Source organism: Bidens hawaiensis, unplaced genomic scaffold, assembly GCF_021521415.1.
Source record: "Bidens hawaiensis isolate Kalapana, Puna unplaced genomic scaffold, B.hawaiensis_p1.1 tig00024806_1, whole genome shotgun sequence".
In the NCBI taxonomy this organism is placed as follows: domain Eukaryota; kingdom Viridiplantae; phylum Streptophyta; class Magnoliopsida; order Asterales; family Asteraceae; genus Bidens; species Bidens hawaiensis.
The window spans coordinates 141,214-161,648 of record NW_027493919.1 but is presented as its reverse complement, the minus strand read 5'-3'; the positions used below and the strand labels follow the sequence as shown (position 1 = coordinate 161,648).

Genomic DNA, 20,435 nt, shown 5'->3' with positions numbered 1-20,435 from the left:
GTGGCAGTATTACCGTCAAATAGTTGTGCACAAAGATCTGCAAAAGGCAATGGTGTTGTTGTAAGGCCCATTTAGTTATTAGTCTTTTGTATTTACTTGTACTTCAACGTTTATGTTAGTTAGCAAGTCGGTTTTGTTTTCTTTGTATGTTTGGGCCCAGGGCCTTGTAATCTAAAGCCCATTGAGCTGTAATAACGTAAGTATGGTGCATGAGAACACACATTATAAGTAGTGTGTCTCTCTCATGCAAACATTAACCTTTTGCAAATAGAAAACCTTATCCTTGTCAACAAACTCTCTCCCTCTCCTTTCTCTCTTCTTCCCTTCGGCCAATAACAAACCAAACAAGATCTGAGATCTCGGTTCCTCACTAGTGATTTCTGCTAGCTAGAGTTGAGATTGATCCAAGTAGACTAGCTGTTGTATTGTTTGATCTGTACATAAGACCTACAATTGGTATCAGAGCTTTCGGGCTCTACTATTTGTGGATCTTGGGTCACAACCTTGGATTTTGGTTTTGTTTGTGTTAAAGACGGATTTTTCAAGTGATCTTGTGGGTTACAGGTTCCTAACGTTAAAGAAAAGGGTTTACAAGTGTAAAAGTACAAGTGTTCAAGCCACGAGTTTGAATTTGTGTGTTAGTTTGTGTGATTTTGGTGTTAAAGTGTTCAAAAATTCAAGATTTGAGTGTGAAAATTAAGTGTGCAAAATGGATGTTTCTTAGATCCATAAAGTGTTGAAAATATTGATGTGACTTTTCTTAAAAGGAAAAAAGGTGAAAAACTACTCAGAAAATACAATTTGTACTTTCCAAGAAGCAAGTAATCGAATCGAATCTGGAAAGTCTAATCTAATTGAATCAAAGGTTCTCTAATCGATTCACAAGAAATATAATCGAGTTTAAGGTTTTCTTGTCAAATAGGAAGTAATCTAATCAATTCACAAGTAATCGAATCGAGTCTACATCGAAATCTAATCGATTCAACAAAGTTATCAAATCGAATCTGAAAAGTAATCGAATCGAATTCAAGAATCCATTCTGATCGAATCACAATCTAATCGAATCGAATCACCATTAGATTAGATTAGATTATTCGATAAGACTAGGATCTTATTCGATTAGATTGATCCATTCGATTAGATTACCTTGTCATTCGATTACATTATCATTCGATTACTTTTCAATTAAACATTTTTTTCTCAGAAGTTGCTTGGTCATTCGATTACTTAGGTGTTGTTTGTTTTTCTGAAAAAGGTCTTCGTAGCCTCTTTTGTCTGTGCGTGCAGACCACCTGCAGACATTGCCATCTGCAAACTGTTTGTTTTCTCGAAGACGTCTCATTAAAAAACGCATGCGCAAGCTCTTCTTGGTGCAGACTTGGCTCATACACTTCTGAGATCTTCTAAGGTATGCAAAGGGTTAAAACAATACACCCTACCAACACACAATGTCCACCACCACCGTCCACCCCCACAACCCACCGTCCGCCACCACCCACCACCACTGTTCGTCACCACCACTGTCCGTCACCCACCACCGCCTTCTACCACCACCACCACCCACTACCACAGTTTGTACACCATCACCAGTTTATTTTAGCAATATACAGACGTTAAAAAACAAACATTCTTCTTCTTGCAGACTACAGAGGTTTGGGACACCTCTTTTTCTACAGATGTTTGCAGATATGGTCCGCAGACTGCAGACATTTTACCTCTTAAATAATAAAAAGCACCTTAGTATTCGATTACTTTGGACTTGTGCATTTTGAACAGAATCTGTTTGAATCTTGTTTTGATCTTGAGTTTGTTTAAGCCATGGCAAATGCAAATGAAGAAGTTAAAAATGAGGCTCTAAGGAGTTACATGATCTTTAAGAATGAGGCTGGAACTACAACTATGCCTCCCAAGCTACTGAAATGGGACAGTGATTTTAAAGAATTCAAATGGCGTTTCAAGAACTACATTATAATCCTTGATTATGGACTTCTTCGACCCTTTGAGAATGGTCCACATATTCCCATAACTACCATTGATGATGGCCAAGTTCCTAAGCACGTGACTGCTTATGATGATAATGATAGGAAGATGTTTAGTGATGATCACTAAGCTTATGGTGTTCTTAGTGTTTGCCTCTCACATGTAATTGCTCAAACTTTGAGAGATCACACAACTACTAAAGGCCTTTGGGATGCCTTGGTTAGCAATAATTTGAGGGAACACTGAGATGAAAAATAGTAGAAAGGGCATGTTAAAGGGTGAGTTCAACATGTTCAACCATGTGCAAGGAGTATCGGTCACAACCCTCATCCATAGATTTGAAACATTGATTACTGTAATAGCTCAGCTACCACCGCGCCATAATATTGTCCGCTTTTGGTGGGACGTACCACCATCGCCTCACGGATTTGCTTTTGGTTGCCCAAGTGGTCACCCATCCTCATACTACTCCCACCTGAGCACGCTTAACTGTGGAATTCTCCTCTCATCCACTACCATTAAGCGCCCAAAACGTGTTATGATGGGGAAGGTATCCACCTCTTTATAAGGAAGGCTTAGTTCTCCTTACCAACCGATGTGGGATGTCACAATCCACCCCCTTAGGGGTCCAGCGTCCTCGCGGGACCTGGAACCACCGGTTCGGCCCTGGATCTGATACCATCTGTAACAGCTCAGCTACCACTGCACCATAATATTGTCCGCTTTGGCCGAGGCGTACCACCATCGCCTCACGGATTTGCTTTTGGTTGCCCAGGTGGTCACCCATCCTCATACTATTCCCACCTGAGCACGCTTAACTGTGGAATTCTCCTCTCATCCACTACCATTAAGCGTCAAAAACGCGTTATGATAGGGAAGGTGTCACACCCCGATCTTAGGGCCTAGGCGTGTGACCAATAGTTGGTACCTTGCGGGTTTTTAGCGGAAGTCTTTTATTATAAAATATTCATTTATAAAAATGTCGGATTAAAATATCCGTTCAGTGTTCATAGAACTTGTTTAAATAAATATTTTCTTTTCAGCGGAAGTCTTTGAATAAAATATTATTATATTGAAAACTTATTAAAACTCGGGTTTAAATACCCGTTTGATATTTCAAATACATTTTTTTATAAAGCATAAATCTTTATAATATTTTGAAATAAAATATCTAAGCCACCAGATAGCATCTAATGACTATAACTCCAATCTTCTAAACCTTCTTGCTTGTCTGTTCTAACATTTCTTGTTTCCCTGTCACATGGGTGGGAAAATACGTCAGCACAAAGTTGGTGAATAACGCTGACTCTAAAAATATATTTTCAATACCTTTGTGAAACCAACAATAATACCTTTGTGACTACTCATTAGGCACCCAACTAAATTGGGATCAAATTACCCTAAGTACCATGTACAATTAATTATATACACAATATCATTTCTCTGAACAGTCCCGTAGACCTTCAGAGGCATGTTGATGATATGCATGACCTCGGGGAAATGTCGAGTCACCATGTATGTTTGGATCCAGACACATGTATACTCTTAATCAGAGTGTCCGTTTCTTATTATTGCAACACAAAGTTTTAAGGATTAATCCTATGCAAACATTCAGACTCATTATAAAAGGTTTGGGGCGTATTCACATTTTCTGTTTATAATCAGTTTCTTTGACTGATTCCTGTTTTCTGATTCTTCTTCTTATTTTGTTACCTCAGACCTATAGTACGAGAATAACATTTTGTATAAATAACTAGATCAACGATCTAGGTTTAGACCTTTAGTCTATTTCGTATAGCTTTAACCTTGATAAAAACATTTGTTCATATAAAACATTTGAACCTTTAGTCCCTTTCTTTATTTATCAATTATAGGTTGCATTTCTTCTTTAGGAAGAAACGTCTATACTGAGTTTCTTCTTCCAAAAGAAACATTAATCAAACTATATTCTTTGAATATTATATTTCTTAACAATAAAGAAATACTATTTTAACTATAACCTTCGCTTAAGAAAAGTTATTTTATTCTTATTCGTAATCAAGGTTCGGGCTATACCATCGACTATGGTCTAAGCCAATTATAATAATAAAACAATAACTTAGGCAGAACCCCTACCTCGCACGGGTATTCGGAGTTAGATATTACTAAGTTTATACGGGCAACACTTCTACTTTATACGCACGTTTATTGAGGCGTACTTGATCACCCCTTCTTGGCACGCAAATTGAGACGATATTCAGATGTCGCCGGGTCGTGCACGTACTTAGAGACAGAATGTCGGGTTATTTGGGTGGCATGCACTTCGAGGAAAACACCGGGTATTTGACACGGATTACGAGGTAATAATTATTGGGTCGCGGCACACAAAACGATGTCCGGCACGCAAACCAAGGTAGAGAGAGTAATTTTATAGAGAGAGTGGTTGTGGGTGTGAGGGAATGAGCCGTAGCCCCTCCTATTTATAGCTGAAAATGAGTCCCATCGCGGTACGCGATGGGCTCTTTTCCTGACTCCGTCGCGTATCGCGACCGACACGTGTCACCACGTGGTCTGACACATTCTGCCACGTGTCCTGGTATGCTGCCACGTGTCGCACTCCTGCGACACGTGTTGCTGACTCATCACGGCCCATCGCGGTACTCGATGGCTGTCACCTTGGACTCATCGTGTAGCGCGATGGGTCCCTGAACATTATTTTTTCATTTTTAGCCCTTGGTCTTTTGTAGCTTGTCACTTCTGGTCTAATTCTCGTTGTCCAAAAATACTAAGGCGGCTCTTAAAGCGGCTCGCGTCGAAGTGCAAAGTGCGCCATCAAAGCGCCACATTGCGCCCAACGCCCTTCGTCGTAGCCGTAGCCCTCGTCCTCGGCCGAGCCCGTGCGCACGCGCGTCAGGTGCTAAGCACCCTCCGCTAGGACCACTTGGTGCATGATATTCATAAAAGAATATTATTATGGAAAATCTCTTCTTCATAAAGAACTTCCATTTCTTTACCACTTTCCATGTGGGATGGATTCCATCTTCCTTATTTATACCTTAGTGGAATGCTTCCACTTTCTTACATCTTCCAATGTGGGATGAAATTTCTTTCATGTAAGTAAACTTAACTTAGGAAATATTTTTATTTTCCTTATTTTTCTTATATTTTCTTATTTAATATTTTCCCATGACTTATCTTGGTATTATTTTTGATCCCTCAACTTTCCTAAGTTGTCAAATTTGGATCGAAATTTTGGGGATGTTACAGAAGGTATCCACCTCCTTTTAAAGAAGGCTTAGTTCTCCTTCCCAACCGATGTGGGATGTCACAATCCACCCCCCTTAGAACTTGTAAGGCCCCGTTACCAGTGCCTTACATTTGGACGTTGGATTTACTCATAAACACAGTTCTAAATATCATAGTTAATTAAAACTTTACGCGGAATATAAAACTTTCATAACATTACATTAATAATTCATAACATGTCTTAAAACATTCTTGTCTTTCAAAATTAAAGCATTAAATATAAAACATCATGCGTCTTAAAATGCCAGACTTTTATTCCTCTGTCATGTGTTCCCGCTCAAGCCAGTTGTCTCATCATACTCACCTGCGTGCATACTAAAAGTCAGCTACGTTGAGTGAGTTCTAGTTAATCACACATCATACGATACTTACACTTACCTTCAATTATGCATCCGAAGATACATAATAATTACTTTACTAATTTGCTTTCATTACATAATCCCATACATACGTTCATAATTTATTACTTTCTTACTATATTATTATTGTCCATTCGATCTCAGATATTATTATGGTATGATCCCTCTTTCCTTCTCTATCTCAGTTAGGGTCTGATCCTTTTGTTGTCTATCTCAGATATTATTAGGGTATGATCCCTCGTTTCTTCTCTATCTCAGATATTATTAGGGTCTGATCTCTTACTTCTTCATCTTCGTACATACTGTCTTTACATATCCGTAACATACATATACTTTCTTTAATCATTTATACATATTCATATGTTGTACATATATACATATCATATACATTCATCTTTCATATACATACTTCCCTCGTCAATACGTGCAATATCCGAAGATCGTTCACGTACCGACAAGCTTTCATTCACATTTAGAACATAATATCTATCACATAAATCATACATGGCATACACTTATCATTTAAGGTAAGTGTATTAACTATCGCATCGAGTATGCACACAGTCCCGAAAACATAACGAGGAAATGGGGCTAAAAACTCACCTGGATCCTATTTCTTTCTCCGTTAATTGTTAATCCTTTCTTTAATTGAGCTCTGCTAACTGTATATGAGTTACACGCATTAATACTTGTCCTAATTGTATTTCAACCAAAAATGGCTAAGTTTGGTCTAATCTAATGGTTTTGTTTTAGATTACATTTTACTTAGATTATTTACCCTTAAGCACTAAGGTATTCGAATACAAGGTACTCAATTTCTTTATCATTCTTTTCTTTCCTTATGTTCTTTTAATGCGTAATATCGTGGGTACATGTATACATATGTGTGTGTGTGTGTGTATAACACGGGTTACACCATACATGCGAGTCTCCAAGTGTATTCCATTGTGTGTATGTAAGTGATTATATATATGTATAATGTATTCGAGCACAGCCTTGTAATCGAGTCCCCTTTGTAATCGAGCCTTTATTGTGATCGATTACAATGTAATCGAACCAAAGCATTGTAAGGAATTATACATTCTAATTGAGTCTTGGGTTGTAGCAAGTTCTCAATGTAATCGAGTGGGTTCTATGTAAGCGAATTCTCATTGTATGCGAGTTCTCTTTGTAAGCGAGTTTTCATTGTATGCGACTGGCTCATTGTAATCGAGTCTCAATTGTAATCGACCATTCAATGTAATCGTACATCCCATGTAATCGAATTGAGCATGTAATCGATTGTATCAACGTAATCGAGTTTGATTGTAAGTTAATCCCATAAATATACAATGTAATCGATTATGGCCTTTGTAATCGAGTTGGGCATGTAAACGAACATATTGTAAGCGAGTATAAATGCAATCGAACGGGCTGCTGTCTTTGGTTCGTTTTATCATCCTAAACGCATGTCTCGTGACCTTAATTCACTTATTATGGTTCGGCCTTAACCACAAACGTCCCCATGACCGCTTTTGGTCCGATCTTAACCCGATTGACCATAAAACTTGGATCTTTATGGCTAAGATGTTCAAAACTAGACCTAGGGTTTCTTTAAACGAGCTGTTTATAGCCGTAGGTTCGTTAAGTTCATTTTAACATCAAGTTTTCTACTTTATGGTTCGTTTATACCCGATCTACTCTACGTTTAAGTTTCAAGGCAAACCGTTCATAAAAAACGTAAACTTTAAAGATCAAGAACATACCTTTACTCGTTTTTAGGTTATGGTTTAGCTTGGTGATGAACTTAAATCTTGTATCTTGCTTGTACGTTCAAGATTTATCAAGAATCAATGTTTGCTTGGTCTCGTTTCTTCTCTCCTTCTCGCGGCCGTAAGTGGGTGTTTAAGTGTGTGTGTTTTGTGTGTGTAGAGAATAAGATGGAGAGAAATGAGGGATTTAGGGTTTTATGGAGGTTTAAGGGAGTATTTATATTCTCTTAAGCCCATTAACTTAAGGTCCATCTCATCCCTTATTCCATATTTTCCCACCCAAGTCCATAATCTTTATTTATATTTAATCTAATTAAATATTAACACACAATAACTAAACATAACTTTTCTTTATTTTATTATCATAAATTTTAAGATGTTACAATCACCAAGATCAAGAGTGCTGAAATTGATTATGACCAAACTGAAATAAACACGGCCCCTGTCAGGCACGGCTCATGCTCAACTCTCTGTTGGACCAGGAGGCTTATTGCATTGTCTTTATTATGTAGTGGGAGATATGGGGCATGCTTGCCGCTTGGTGAGCATGGCCCATGTCCAGGACACTTTCTTGAAAACTTCTTGATATTTGTTGTTTTCCTGTTTCTTGTCATCATATGACCCGAATATCCTAAAAGTTAAAAGTACACATATCATTTGATGTGGATTATGTATGTCTTCCTTCCATTAAGAGTAGAACCATATCTTCAAATCTGAACCATCTTCATTGATTTCAATCCAAAACCTTTTCTCTTGCAAATGTTTTTTTTTTATTTTTAATAAAACAAGTTAAATAAGATAAAATGGCTAAAATGTCATCATTTGCAAAGCACATTGCAATTGCAACACTTAACTGATAAATTTAACGTCGGTTAGTGAAAGTGATGAAGCGTGCAAGGTTTTTTAAAAAAAACGAACATTTCTTGCGATTTTTTTAAGGTAACGAACCACCGAAAATTGGTGTATACATTAAGAATGAAAAATGTTCATTACTCTATACAAAATTAAGCAAACATGAGTCGTCATCGTCGCCGCCATCAATCGTCCCAGATGACACCCCATCATCACGGATCACACACCACACACCCCTTTGTACCACCACCGCAGGCCACCTCTCCTTCCACCATCGACCGTGTACATCTACCTCCGCCAACAGACGACCACCAACAAATAAAGCATGTCTTAACTCCACCAAACTGGCCACCACCACCACCAAACCAACCCCCGTAATTGAAGATATTCGACGGCCAAAAACTGATTCAGATCTAAAACTGCCACCACCGTCTCTTTCCCTCAACCGCTCATATCTATGAACCACCACCATCTCCAGCTACATCCAACCCAACTTACCCACCGTCACTGCCCATACCCCCTCTTTTCGGAGCTGGAATCGCCGGAGAGCGGGGGGGAAGAAGTTGATTTAACTAATAAAGGAAACCAATGACAAATAGCCACGTGGACTAAATATGAAATAAAATACTATTCACGTTTTGTAATGCCAGTATATAGGAATTAAGATAGTACATAGGATGTCCGGACTCTACTAGACCTTGGATGGAAAGTTTGCAATGAACATTCAATAGATTCAGTAGTAAAAAAATGCGTATCCCTCAATATCAAGAACATAGTCCTGTTTTATTCTAGCCTGACAGTCAACATACAGCTTCTATTTTGTGATGACATTTTCATGTTATTCTTAAAAAAACAAGCTTGTAAAACAAATCCTATTTCAGTTGTCGAAACAAATAACATAACTGTTTGCATACAACCAAGCAAACATATATAGTTCTACAGTGCAATGAAGACAAGTCAAAACATAAACTACATGTAACATGTCATCTAATGATCAAGATATCAAGTACCATAATTCACAAACCAAAGCTCAATATAAAAAGGATTAGAAATGGACATGAACCTTGTTATATTACTACATATGACCAGTATTTTTATAAAAAAAAATGAAAGAATGTGTACAATAAGTCAGTATTTGATGACAGAATGGCGTAACCACAGATCATACATGACCATATGAAAAGCATCATACGGAATAGGAGGCGTGTTCCATTGAAAGTGCTTCTGAATCTGCAACAAAAAAAGATTATGTTTATTCATTTATTACCATCTGCTTATAAGCAAAACTAGAGTTACATTTATATGTATATGACATGAAAGAACTCAAGAACAATAAGAGATTGGTACCTTCACTAAATTGTTGTGGAGTGTGACAAATTGTTCATTTGATATATCCTTGAGGATTTGCTTTAAATCATACACGTCTTTCTCCTTGAGTATGACCGAAAACTTACTCCAATCAAGAATATCATTGAATGGCAGATCATAGTAATTGGACAGAATTACTGCAAACAAATAAAAACGACCAACACATGATTCAAACTTCAAACTTGTTGCATACAGAAAGAAGATGCAAATATGAAATGCCTACCTGGAATACAACCATAATGAATTGAATCTGCTATGCGCGCACTGTTCACCTGTGAACCACCGGGGCATATGCAGAATTTGGTCCTATAAAATCTCTTTTGATATACAAGAGGCCCAATAGCCCTATTTATTCGGTTGTTTGATATATCAAGTTCTGTATCATTCTCCCACGTGCGTGCCAATATCACTCTGATTCTTGAATTCCTATGACCAGCCCAGAAACCAAGTGTCGTCCTGCATTGAACCAACATAATATTATTCACAGTAATCAAAAAACAAACCTTTATTATATTGTAAGCATAAGAACCTGTTTTCAATATCATTTCCGCCACGTGGAAGAGCAAAAGGCTGCAATATTTGAGGAAGAGCAATATCCTTATGAGGGATGAACCCAACATCATAACTCGGGGAACACACGGCGCGTATTGAATTCTTAACAAGAAATGGAAGTCCCTCGGTTGCCCTTACACCAACATCATGGCACGTGACAAAGAAATGATCAGCACCGAGTGTTCTGTTCCAATAAGGATATTTTGATATTAAACCGTTCACATAATCTTGCACGATGATAGTCATGTTTTCATACGAAGTTCCCTGCATATCATTGCATAAATAACTTAACTTTAAACTTTTAAACACCAAAAACAATCAAAATCGCTCGTAGATTCAGAATATGTAATCCTGCTATTCGTAATTATATTATCAAGATCTAGAAATAAGATTATTATGCACCTTCCCTCTCATCTTATGACACGAAATCGGAATAAAAAACAAGTGAGCTTCATCCGGATCTTCGGTCCTAAACCCGCTCTCTCTAATATTCTGGAAAAAGTACCCCTCACTCGCATACTTCCCGGTGAGTTTCCTCGGCGTCTGATAAAACGTCTTGGGATCTCCATCCGGGTATATATAAACCTTAAACCTCTTCACCATCTCCGCATAATTCAACCTGAACACATCCGGTAACTGATACACATCCGAAAACCCATCTTCTTCCTCTAAACCCACATCCTCCTGTTAACCAATTCAATTTCCAAAAATTAAAAACTATTGCGTACAATACAAAGATCTGACCAATAAACTTAAAACCCAGATAATGAAAACCAATATGGTGTAATAGAAAGATCTGAAGAATAAGTAAGTGATTGGTAGTAGTAACTAACTAACCTTGAATGAAGAAGTGGGCATTGTTGTGGCTGGAGGTGGGTAAGAGTAGGTGGTGTATTGGAGAGGTGAATTGAAGGAGATGTAAATGAGTGTGATTAGGGTTAAGGTTGAGAGGATTACGATTAATCCTTGCTTTGTAGTGATGGCGGTGAAGGGCATTGGCGATTGCTTCGCCGCCGACATGTGTAATTGGGTGGGTGGTCAGTGGAAGCTGTGTGTGATTCCTGCGGCAGTGAAGGTGTTATTGATATGTAGATCAGAAGAGTTGAGTGTGTTGTCAGACTGATCTGGTTTTACTCGTAAAAATCTTATTCATGTGTTTTTAAGCATATGCAAAATACACTTCTCTGTTTTGTTCAAATGATTGGGTGGGGGGTTAAATGTTAAGATTTACCGGTGGATGTAAAAGAAAGTTGGAAGATTGCCATCCTTGAGGAAGGATGTTGAAATGCGTTTTTGTTAAGAGTGGGGAGAGATGAGTCTAGGGCTCTTCACGAGCCGATTCTAGCCGGGGTAAGTTTGGGTTTGGCTCGGCTTGATTTAGCAAGCTTTTTTTTTCCTTAATTTGTTTAATAAATTTCAAACGAATATGTAGAAGTTTGTAACGTGTGTCAACCTATACTATTAATCACTCATCATTAGAAGTACAAGAAGTTGTGTTGTAAATACTCAAAACTCTCTTAAGCTCTGTTTTAATAGAGTCGGTAAAGTCTAGAGTATCATTATGTGAAGTTTGTAACTATTAAAACACATATATGTATATGTCGATGTTGTGAAACGTTGAAGCCCTAGAATCACACATTTTGGTGATCTATATAAGGGTTCAACATCATCGATCAGTTATTCAATCATATTAAAAAGTTCGTATCACCAAGATTATCAATTGGGGTCAACATAACCGAATACAAAATACATAACGAGTTCAACTGAATATAAAATAAGTTAAAGACGATAAATAATTCTATAAAACTGATTACTAATAAGATCATTGATACCTAAACCAACCCGTAATAGTAATAATGCAAAAGTTTTGAAAAATAAGAACATTTATTTTTACAACCTTTGATATTAGGAAATTGATATTTGAGTGGATTCATGATTTCAGAAGAGGGGGATATCCTCTCTTTTTTTAAACATTTTTAATAAATTTTTTACTACATTTAAAATTGATTACAAATATATTTTTCAATTTTTTTAAAGAAAAAACCTACTTTAAATTACACATATGGTTTCATCCTAAAATTTACATCATAATCTCATAATACAATAATAATTAGTATGAAACCCGCACGATGCTGCGGTAACAACAATTTTCAATGCGATACTTGTTTATGTTTGTTTATCAATCATCTGGTGATATATTGTACAATGCTTATACATATGTTAGTTTTCTTAATTGTGTAATACTTTACAAATGTTTATTATGTTAATTGTTTAATTGGTTTGGTTGATACATGTATATAAGGTTGTACAAAAATGTTTTATTGTTAACTTATACATTATAATCTACACATCGGATTTGAAATTTTTTTATATCCAAACATCGACAAAAATAAACACTTCGTAATTGTAGGTTCGGTTTCTTAAAAACATAATGTATTTAAAGATATAAAGGGAAACAAAAAAATAATAAGTTTGTCATATTTTTGAAAAGATGAAGGTTTAAATGAGTAACAATTATTTAATATTACAAAAGTTATCTAAAGTTTAAGGGTAATTATTGTAAATATAGAATGAGAATGAAAATGTATTTATATAGTTGCATAAATAAGTTGTACTTTAATGCTTTATTGACTTGTACATTATTATCTAAGCATTCGTTTTGAAAATTTTTTATATCAAAACGTCGACAAAAATAAACACGTCGTAATGGTAGGTTCGGTTTTTAAAAAGACACTTTATATTTAAAGATATAGACAAAAATAAACAAATAAATCAACTTGTCAATTTTTTGGATAAAGATGAGGGGTTGAATGTGTAACTATTCTTAAATATTACAAAAATTATCTAAAGTTCAAGTATAATTATTGTAACTATAGAAGGGTAATTATTGTAAGTATAGAATTGTAACAACTCGGATTTTTAATTAATATTATTAATCATAACTCGACCCGTTTTTATATTTAGAAAATTTTATCAAGAAATATCGCGTTATTCGAGTAAAATTATTTTATTAACATTTGTTTATTTAATTAATATATAAAATAACTTTTGATTATATTCAGTTCTTACCCTAAACCATACTTTAACCCTTTAGTGTTTCCATCTTCATAGTCTAGGGACCCATCTGTAAATTTTGATATATTGTATTATATTATTAACCCATTATCTATACCCACTAACCGAATATCAAATCCGGAATCCGTTTAGCAATCTTGCACCTCAATTCTCGTCCAAATTATGGAAATTATCTAGGGAAGTCATTCACCATGCATATTTCGGCCCACACATGTAAGCAATTTGGAAAACAAGATCGTTTATATTACAAATTGATTATTTTGATCACCGCCTTCACTCGTATAACGTTAGACCATATAATGATGATAATAATTCAATTAAATCTGGATAGACGATCATTAGACCAGCGCAAACTAAAGCCCTAAATCTAATTTAATTGCCGCAGCCTCTATCTACCTGTTCGTGTTCTTGTTTACGCCGTCGGGTTTGGTCTGCAATGCACCACCGATCCATCATCGTTTAAGGTAATTGAATATATCTTTGAGATCGCGTTGACCTCCTCTTCAATAACCCTAACACTAATTAATCTCATACTTAACGGTTTACACGATTGAGATTTTTAGGGTTTATAGCCAATTGGGTTTAATAGTCTGTTTGTTTATAAATATTAGTTCTTATACTTAAATCAATTGGATGAGTAGCACGGTTGGGTGTGTTCGTTATTGTTGAAACCCAGAAACGGCTGGGGGCGCAGGTTCGATTTCCCCCAGCCCGTTTTTGTAGGAATTTTCAGGTTTAATTCAATTTTTAATTCATATAAATCATTTTATTAATATAGTTAATATAATTAAATTATCTCATAAATATAATTAAATGACTTGTATTTTTATAAAAATCGTCATAGCAATTGAACACTTTCCCGAATCGTGTTTAAACCGTATATGTATACATATATAGATATTTATATGTATGTATATCTATATATAATATTTGTTAAAGTTTTATAATAAAGGGTTTTAAGTTAATATATATATATATATATATATATATATATATATAAGACTTATTGTAAATTAACATAATACTATAATTTTAAGTGTAAGTATTTATAAAAGATTTTATTTTATACAAACATGATTATTTATTATCAATTACTTATTATTTACAATACCAATATAAAAGATATCTTTATTAATAATAATATATTTATAACTAAATTAAATGCATTTTTGATTTTAAGGAAGACAAATCTCTTTATTAATCCATCCAAAGTTTTATAAATATTTATTTGAGTATTAATATGTATTTTATATAATTAAATCATATTTATTACGATAAAACTTTGATAATAAAATTTATAATAAAACTAAGTGATATTTAACTTTCGTAAGAGTATACCCGATCATCAAAACCCGAACCTCTATATACTTTTAGCTTCATTATTCCATTCATATTTATTTCCTCAACTATTGTTACTTAGGATTTCTCGTCGATAACTTCAGAGCGTAACTCTTGTTTACTACCCTTCTTACCACATTCGTTTATCTCATGCTTATTGCTAAGGTGAGTAATCACTCCCCTTTTTACTTATTTTTAAACCTTTTTGGGGACATGTGCGTATCTTATATATTTATCTATTATCTAGTATTCAAAACCACAACTGTTAATCCTTGTGTGTATATCGGTTTATGCTTAACTTGCTATTTGCTTACTTGCTTTGTTTGAATGCTACTTGCTTATTTCGGCAACCGATGTCCATTTTTATGGCAACGGTTTAGTCCTTGCTTTGGTAACCAATGTCCATTTATATGGATTGGTTGAGCCCTTTCTTTATGGTTTGCTTTCTTTATGGTTGATTATTTGTGTATGTGCTATGGCTTAACTGTTTATTCTCACATAAACAGTTTGCATCTTTCTTTGTTTACTATATATTATTATTGCCGTGTCTTAAACTGGTGTTTTACTCACTCAACATGTGTTGTTGACAAAAATTCTATTTTATACGCATATGCAGGTTATCGTAGAAATTTAATGCAGGTTGGTGAAGACTTAGTGAAGAATTTAAGTTATAAAATAATTTATTAAGATCATTTGTGATATAAGTTGTATTGTTGTATGATTATGGATTTTGTACTTGTACTTGAATTATTTGAATCATTTAATCGAATTAAATAGATATTATCACTTTTAAATATTGCATGATAGTACCTTGTGAGCTGTGACAATCAGTTCGCGCCCCGACATTTCCGCCTTAGGTTGGGGTGTGACAAGAATAGAAGGAAACAATGGTTGGTGAATATTGTGTAAATACCAAAATGCCCTCAAAAATTTAAAATTATATGCATTCAAAGTTGTACAAGTTGCATAATAATTTAAACCTCTTAAAATTTAAGAGGTCATTCACTCCCCCTTTATATATAGTATAGATAAAACTGTTTTCGTCATAATAATCTACTATTATAATAAAACAAAAGATTTTTAGACACCTGCTCACAGCATCCTCCCTTTTTATTTTTACTGCATATTATCTGGACACTTGGCATACTTCTCCTTCAAGTGACAGTTACTTTTTGAAAAGATGGTTAACATATGGTTTCTTCTTAATCATGATCTCCGTGATTCAAGCCTAATACTCGCTATATGTTTTCATATCGCGGTTGCTCTTCTTCGTCACGATTTTTGAAGTTTTAAAACATAATCGGTGCATAATCTGGATTCTGGTTATCTACAAGCAAGGTATGATTTTGGATTTACCTTGATTTTTTTGTAATTCTGCTCAGGCGTCACCGGTTGCAAACCCTAAAACTTCGATGCCTCTGTCATCTCTTTAGTTTTCCTAATAAGCTAGCAGTTATAAACTAATAATCGTTAATCGTGCATTAATTTTCCAGAGCTTATGTCGATGACTTATTTGATAAATAGAGGTTTTCTTAACAGCGACACATGTTTAATTTTAGCAATAAAAAATTGTAAGTGTTGAACATGAATTCCTTGCTGTTAATTAGCTTTTCATTTCAATTATTTTAATTAATTACATAATATACTTTTGTAGTAAAGACTATAAAACTGCAGAAGCCATTCACGTGCACAGATACATGTGGGATGATTAATGAAATGTTGTAGATGATAAATGAAGTTTCTATCTAGAGTGAACCATTACAAATGCAGATCACTAGGGGAAGGTGGGTCTAAAAAATGGATGTTCATATGACCAGGTTAGTTATCTTCACTACTTTCAATTTCACTTATTTGTTGAGCAACAAGCTTGATCAGTTAAAGGTTTGTATAAGCTTGTGTTAATGCGTACCAACTGTTTGATGAAATGTGTGTTTATGTTTCTTCTTCATCGATCTAAAATAGTAAAAATAGCAATATTCCTTTTGTGTGACAGGACCATTTTGGAATTTAATCTCCCTTTAGTAATTATAAAATTGCAGAAAATAATAACCTTATAATTACCAAAGTAAGCCGTTAATGAAGCTTATAATTACCAAAACGAAAGAGTATCATAAAGGGTGACGACCCTAGAAAGATAGGTAAATTATATATATATATGTATAACTACAAGTTTATTTTTAACACTTGTAGATTTAGAATTTTTATGATCTATCTATCAAAGTATATTGACCGTTAAAAGAATGCTAAACAATCGCATTTGCTAATATTTTTAGCTACAAAAGTAATAATATTGTAAGGATAAATTATGACTAATCAATTTTTAAATAAAAAGACAAAAGTGTTTAAAGGTACACAGTTATATTATTCCACTCCCTTAAGTTTACCAATATAATCATCTATATTTTCTTTTTTCTTTGTTTTTCTTTTATATATTTGTATATATAAATTTTAATAAATTCCAACATTACAATCACGACGTGTTTATTTTTGTGGACGTTCCGATGTAAGATTTACCAAATATAGACTTGCATTTCGTGTCACTTTAAAAGAAGTGTAAATTTTGGTGAGTTTTGATTATTTTTTAAAATATTTTTTGTTGTTTTGGGTCAACGATCAAGAACTTTGATTGGTCAAAACGCGTTCGAGTTATCACGGATTGTAAGCCAAATGGGTTTAGGTCATTATATAAAAAAGTTTAACATTTTGTTCATGTCAAAACAGGTGCTAACTCATTTGAGTTCGGCCATTTAAAAAACTAACAATTTTGATTATGGCTAAATCATGTTATGAGCCAATCGAATTCAAGTCATTTTTTTAAAAAAAATTGGTTTTGGTTTGCGTCAAAAAAGTTATATGCAAAATGAATTTGGGACATTTAAAAAAATATCAATTTTGGCTCTGGGTGACCAATAGTTGGTACCTGTTTTGTAAATACCAACCTGTCACACCCCGACTTAGGGCCTAGGCGTGTGACTAATAGTTGGTACCTGTTTTGTAAATACATCAGAGTTGCGAGTTATAGCGGAAGTCTTTAAAATATTTATATTGAAAACTTATTAAAATCTCGGGTTTAAATACCCGTTTGATGTTTTAAATACATTTCTTTAGGAAACATAACTCTTTATAATATTTTCAAATAAAATATCTGAGCCATCAGATAGCATCTAATGACTATAACTCTAATCTTCTATTCCTTCTTGCTTGTCTGTTCTAACCTTTCTTGTTTCCCTATAACATGGGTGGGAAAATATGTCAGCACAAAGCTGGTGAATAACGCTGACTCTAAAATCTCTTTTCAATACCTTTGTGAAACCAACAATAATACCTTTGTGACTACTCATTAGGCACCCAACTAAATTGGGATCAAATTGCCCTAAGTACCATGTACAATTAATTATATACACAATATCATTTCTCTAAACAGTCCCGTAGACCTTCAGAGGCATGTTGATGATATGCATGGCCTCGGGAAATGCCGAGTCACCATGTATGTTTGGATCCAGACACATGTATACTTTTAATCAGAGTGTCCGTTTCTTATTATTGTACACAAAGTTTTTAAACAGTCAGACTCAGTATAAAAGGTTTGGGGCGTATTCACATTTTCTGTTTGTAATCAGTTTCTGTTACTGATTCCTGTTTTCTGATTATGTCTCTTGATTAGTTACCTCGGACATATAGTACGAGAATAACATTTTGTATAAATAACTAGATCATCGATCTAGCTTCAGACCTCTAGTCTGTTTTTGTATAGCGTTAACCTTGATAAAATCATTTATAAAACATTTTGGACCTTTAGTCCCTTTCTTTATTTACCAATTATAGGCTACGTTTCTTCTTCAGGAAGAAATACTGAGTTTCTTCTTCAAGAAGAAACATTAATCAAACTATATTCTTTGTTATAAATATTTCTTAGTCATGAAGAAATATTATTTTAACTATAACATTTGCTTAAAAAAAGTTATATTATACTTAATCTTAATCAAGGTTTGACTATACCTCCGACTATGGTCTAAGCCATTTATAAGAATAAAATAATAACTTAGGTAGAACCCCTTACCTCGCACGGGTATTCGGAGTTAGATATTCTTAAGCTTATACGAGCAGCACTTCTACTCTATGCACGTTTATCGAGGCGTTTTTGATCAACCCTTCTTGGCACGCAAATCGAGGCAAAGTTTGGTTGCCGGGTCGTGCACGTACTTCGAGGAAAACATCGGGTTTATGGCATGCATTACGAGGTTATGATTATCGGGTCGGTGGCACGCAAAACAATGTTCGGCATGCAAACCGAGGTAGAGAGAGAAAGTAGTTAGAGAGAGAGTATGGGAGGTGTGTGGGAATGAGCCGATCCACCCCCTATTTATAGCTGGTAGCGCGATGGGTCCTACTTCTCTCGCCATCGCGTATCGCGATGGCCCCTTTCCCAAGGTCACGCCACGTGGCCTGACACGTGTGCCACGTGTCCTGGTGTGTTGCCACGTGTCACCAGAGTGTGACACGTGTTGATGTGTCATCACGGCCCATCGCGTATCGTGATGGCCGTCCCCTTGGACTCATCGCGTAGCGCGATGGGTCCCTGGATATTATTTTTCAGTTTTAGTTCCTCGTCTTTGATAGCTTGTCATTTCTAGTCTAATTCTCGTTGTCCAAAAATACTAAGGCGGCTCTCAATGCGGCTCGCGGCGATGCGAGCGAAGTGCAAAGTGCGCCATCAAAGCGCCACATCGCCCAACGCCCTTTACTAAGTTGTCAAATTTGGATCGAAATTTTGGGGATGTTACACAATTTTCCCGAGTTTTATTGTCTATTATGTTTTTAAGAGAGATACACATATAGTATTATTGTACTATATGCTATCTTCTTTTAAAGGTTTTTGAGAGTTCAACTTATTCTTATATATATTTACTAGTTTGAGACCCGTGTAATACACGGGTATATAAAGAAAATAATTTTTAATAATTAAGTGAAACACAAAAAAAAATAAACTTATGCATATTTAGAGATGAACGTTGTATAGTAGTGATTAAAACAATTTAAATATTTACTATCAAATAATAAATGGTAAGAAAGGATAATTTAGATTTAGTTGGTTTTAAATTGTGAGGATTAATGTGAGAGTGACAAGTGGCAAACCATTGTAGGCTTTTATTAGAGAGTATAGATAGATGTTAACACAATGGCTAAAGCCTCACTCAATTGGTATAAAAAAAGGTACAATTGATTATATGTTCAAAAAAACATGTTTTTTTAATTGTTTGTTAATATTGGTTTGCTATTTGTTATCTTTATGATCAGATCATTACATGTCTTGATCAATAATATTGAGGTCATTATTAGAGCCGGCAACCCCAAAGAACGCATGCCAAAACCAAAGATCATGTGACGCCACCGCCTCAAGTACAATAGTAGGGCCGGGGTGATCACCTTGATGGAATTGACCTCGCCAAGCAGTAGGTGCATTTTTTTGTAAATGGTGCATACAATCAAGGCAAATGTATGGTTTCCCCGGAATGCTCGGTAGCCTTGATTGTATGCACCATTTTGCAAATGTATGCACTAATGAACAACGAATCAACAACATAAATATCATCAAGAGCCGTGAGATACACGGCAACGTTAGGCATGAGTTGGTCGAGAATTTGTGGGATAGAAGACCCGATAATCTTGTATTAGACTAGTAAAATTATTTTTAATGTAATGTTTTATATTAGTATCAATGTAATGTTTTATATTATTATTAATGTAATGTTTTATATTATTATTTCATCTATTATTTAAAATAAGTAAATAAATAAAAAACTGAATCAAGCCCCGGATCACCTGGACTACTATACTCTCTGGGGCTTGATCCAGGGCCATGTCAACGCCTACG

At 35.0% G+C, this 20,435-nt stretch overlaps 1 protein-coding gene and 1 long non-coding RNA gene across 2 annotated transcripts; one reads left to right on the top strand and one right to left on the bottom strand.

Moving 5' to 3' along the window:
* Positions 1-9,224: 9,224 nt before the first annotated feature.
* On the bottom strand, positions 9,225-11,199 carry LOC143569940 (putative glycosyltransferase At5g03795). Its single transcript, XM_077055727.1, has 6 exons — positions 10,985-11,199; positions 10,550-10,831; positions 10,125-10,411; positions 9,819-10,051; positions 9,575-9,732; positions 9,225-9,457 (listed from the first exon to the last, which is right to left on the bottom strand). The coding sequence occupies exons 1-6, from the start codon at positions 11,165-11,167 to the stop codon at positions 9,356-9,358; spliced, it is 1,245 nt and encodes a 414-aa protein (XP_076911842.1). The 5' UTR covers positions 11,168-11,199; the 3' UTR covers positions 9,225-9,355.
* Positions 11,200-15,690: 4,491 nt separating this feature from the next.
* On the top strand, positions 15,691-16,691 carry LOC143569935 (uncharacterized). Its single transcript, XR_013141828.1, has 3 exons — positions 15,691-15,898; positions 16,054-16,131; positions 16,215-16,691. It is a non-coding gene; the product is annotated as an uncharacterized LOC143569935 (long non-coding RNA).
* Positions 16,692-20,435: the final 3,744 nt, after the last annotated feature.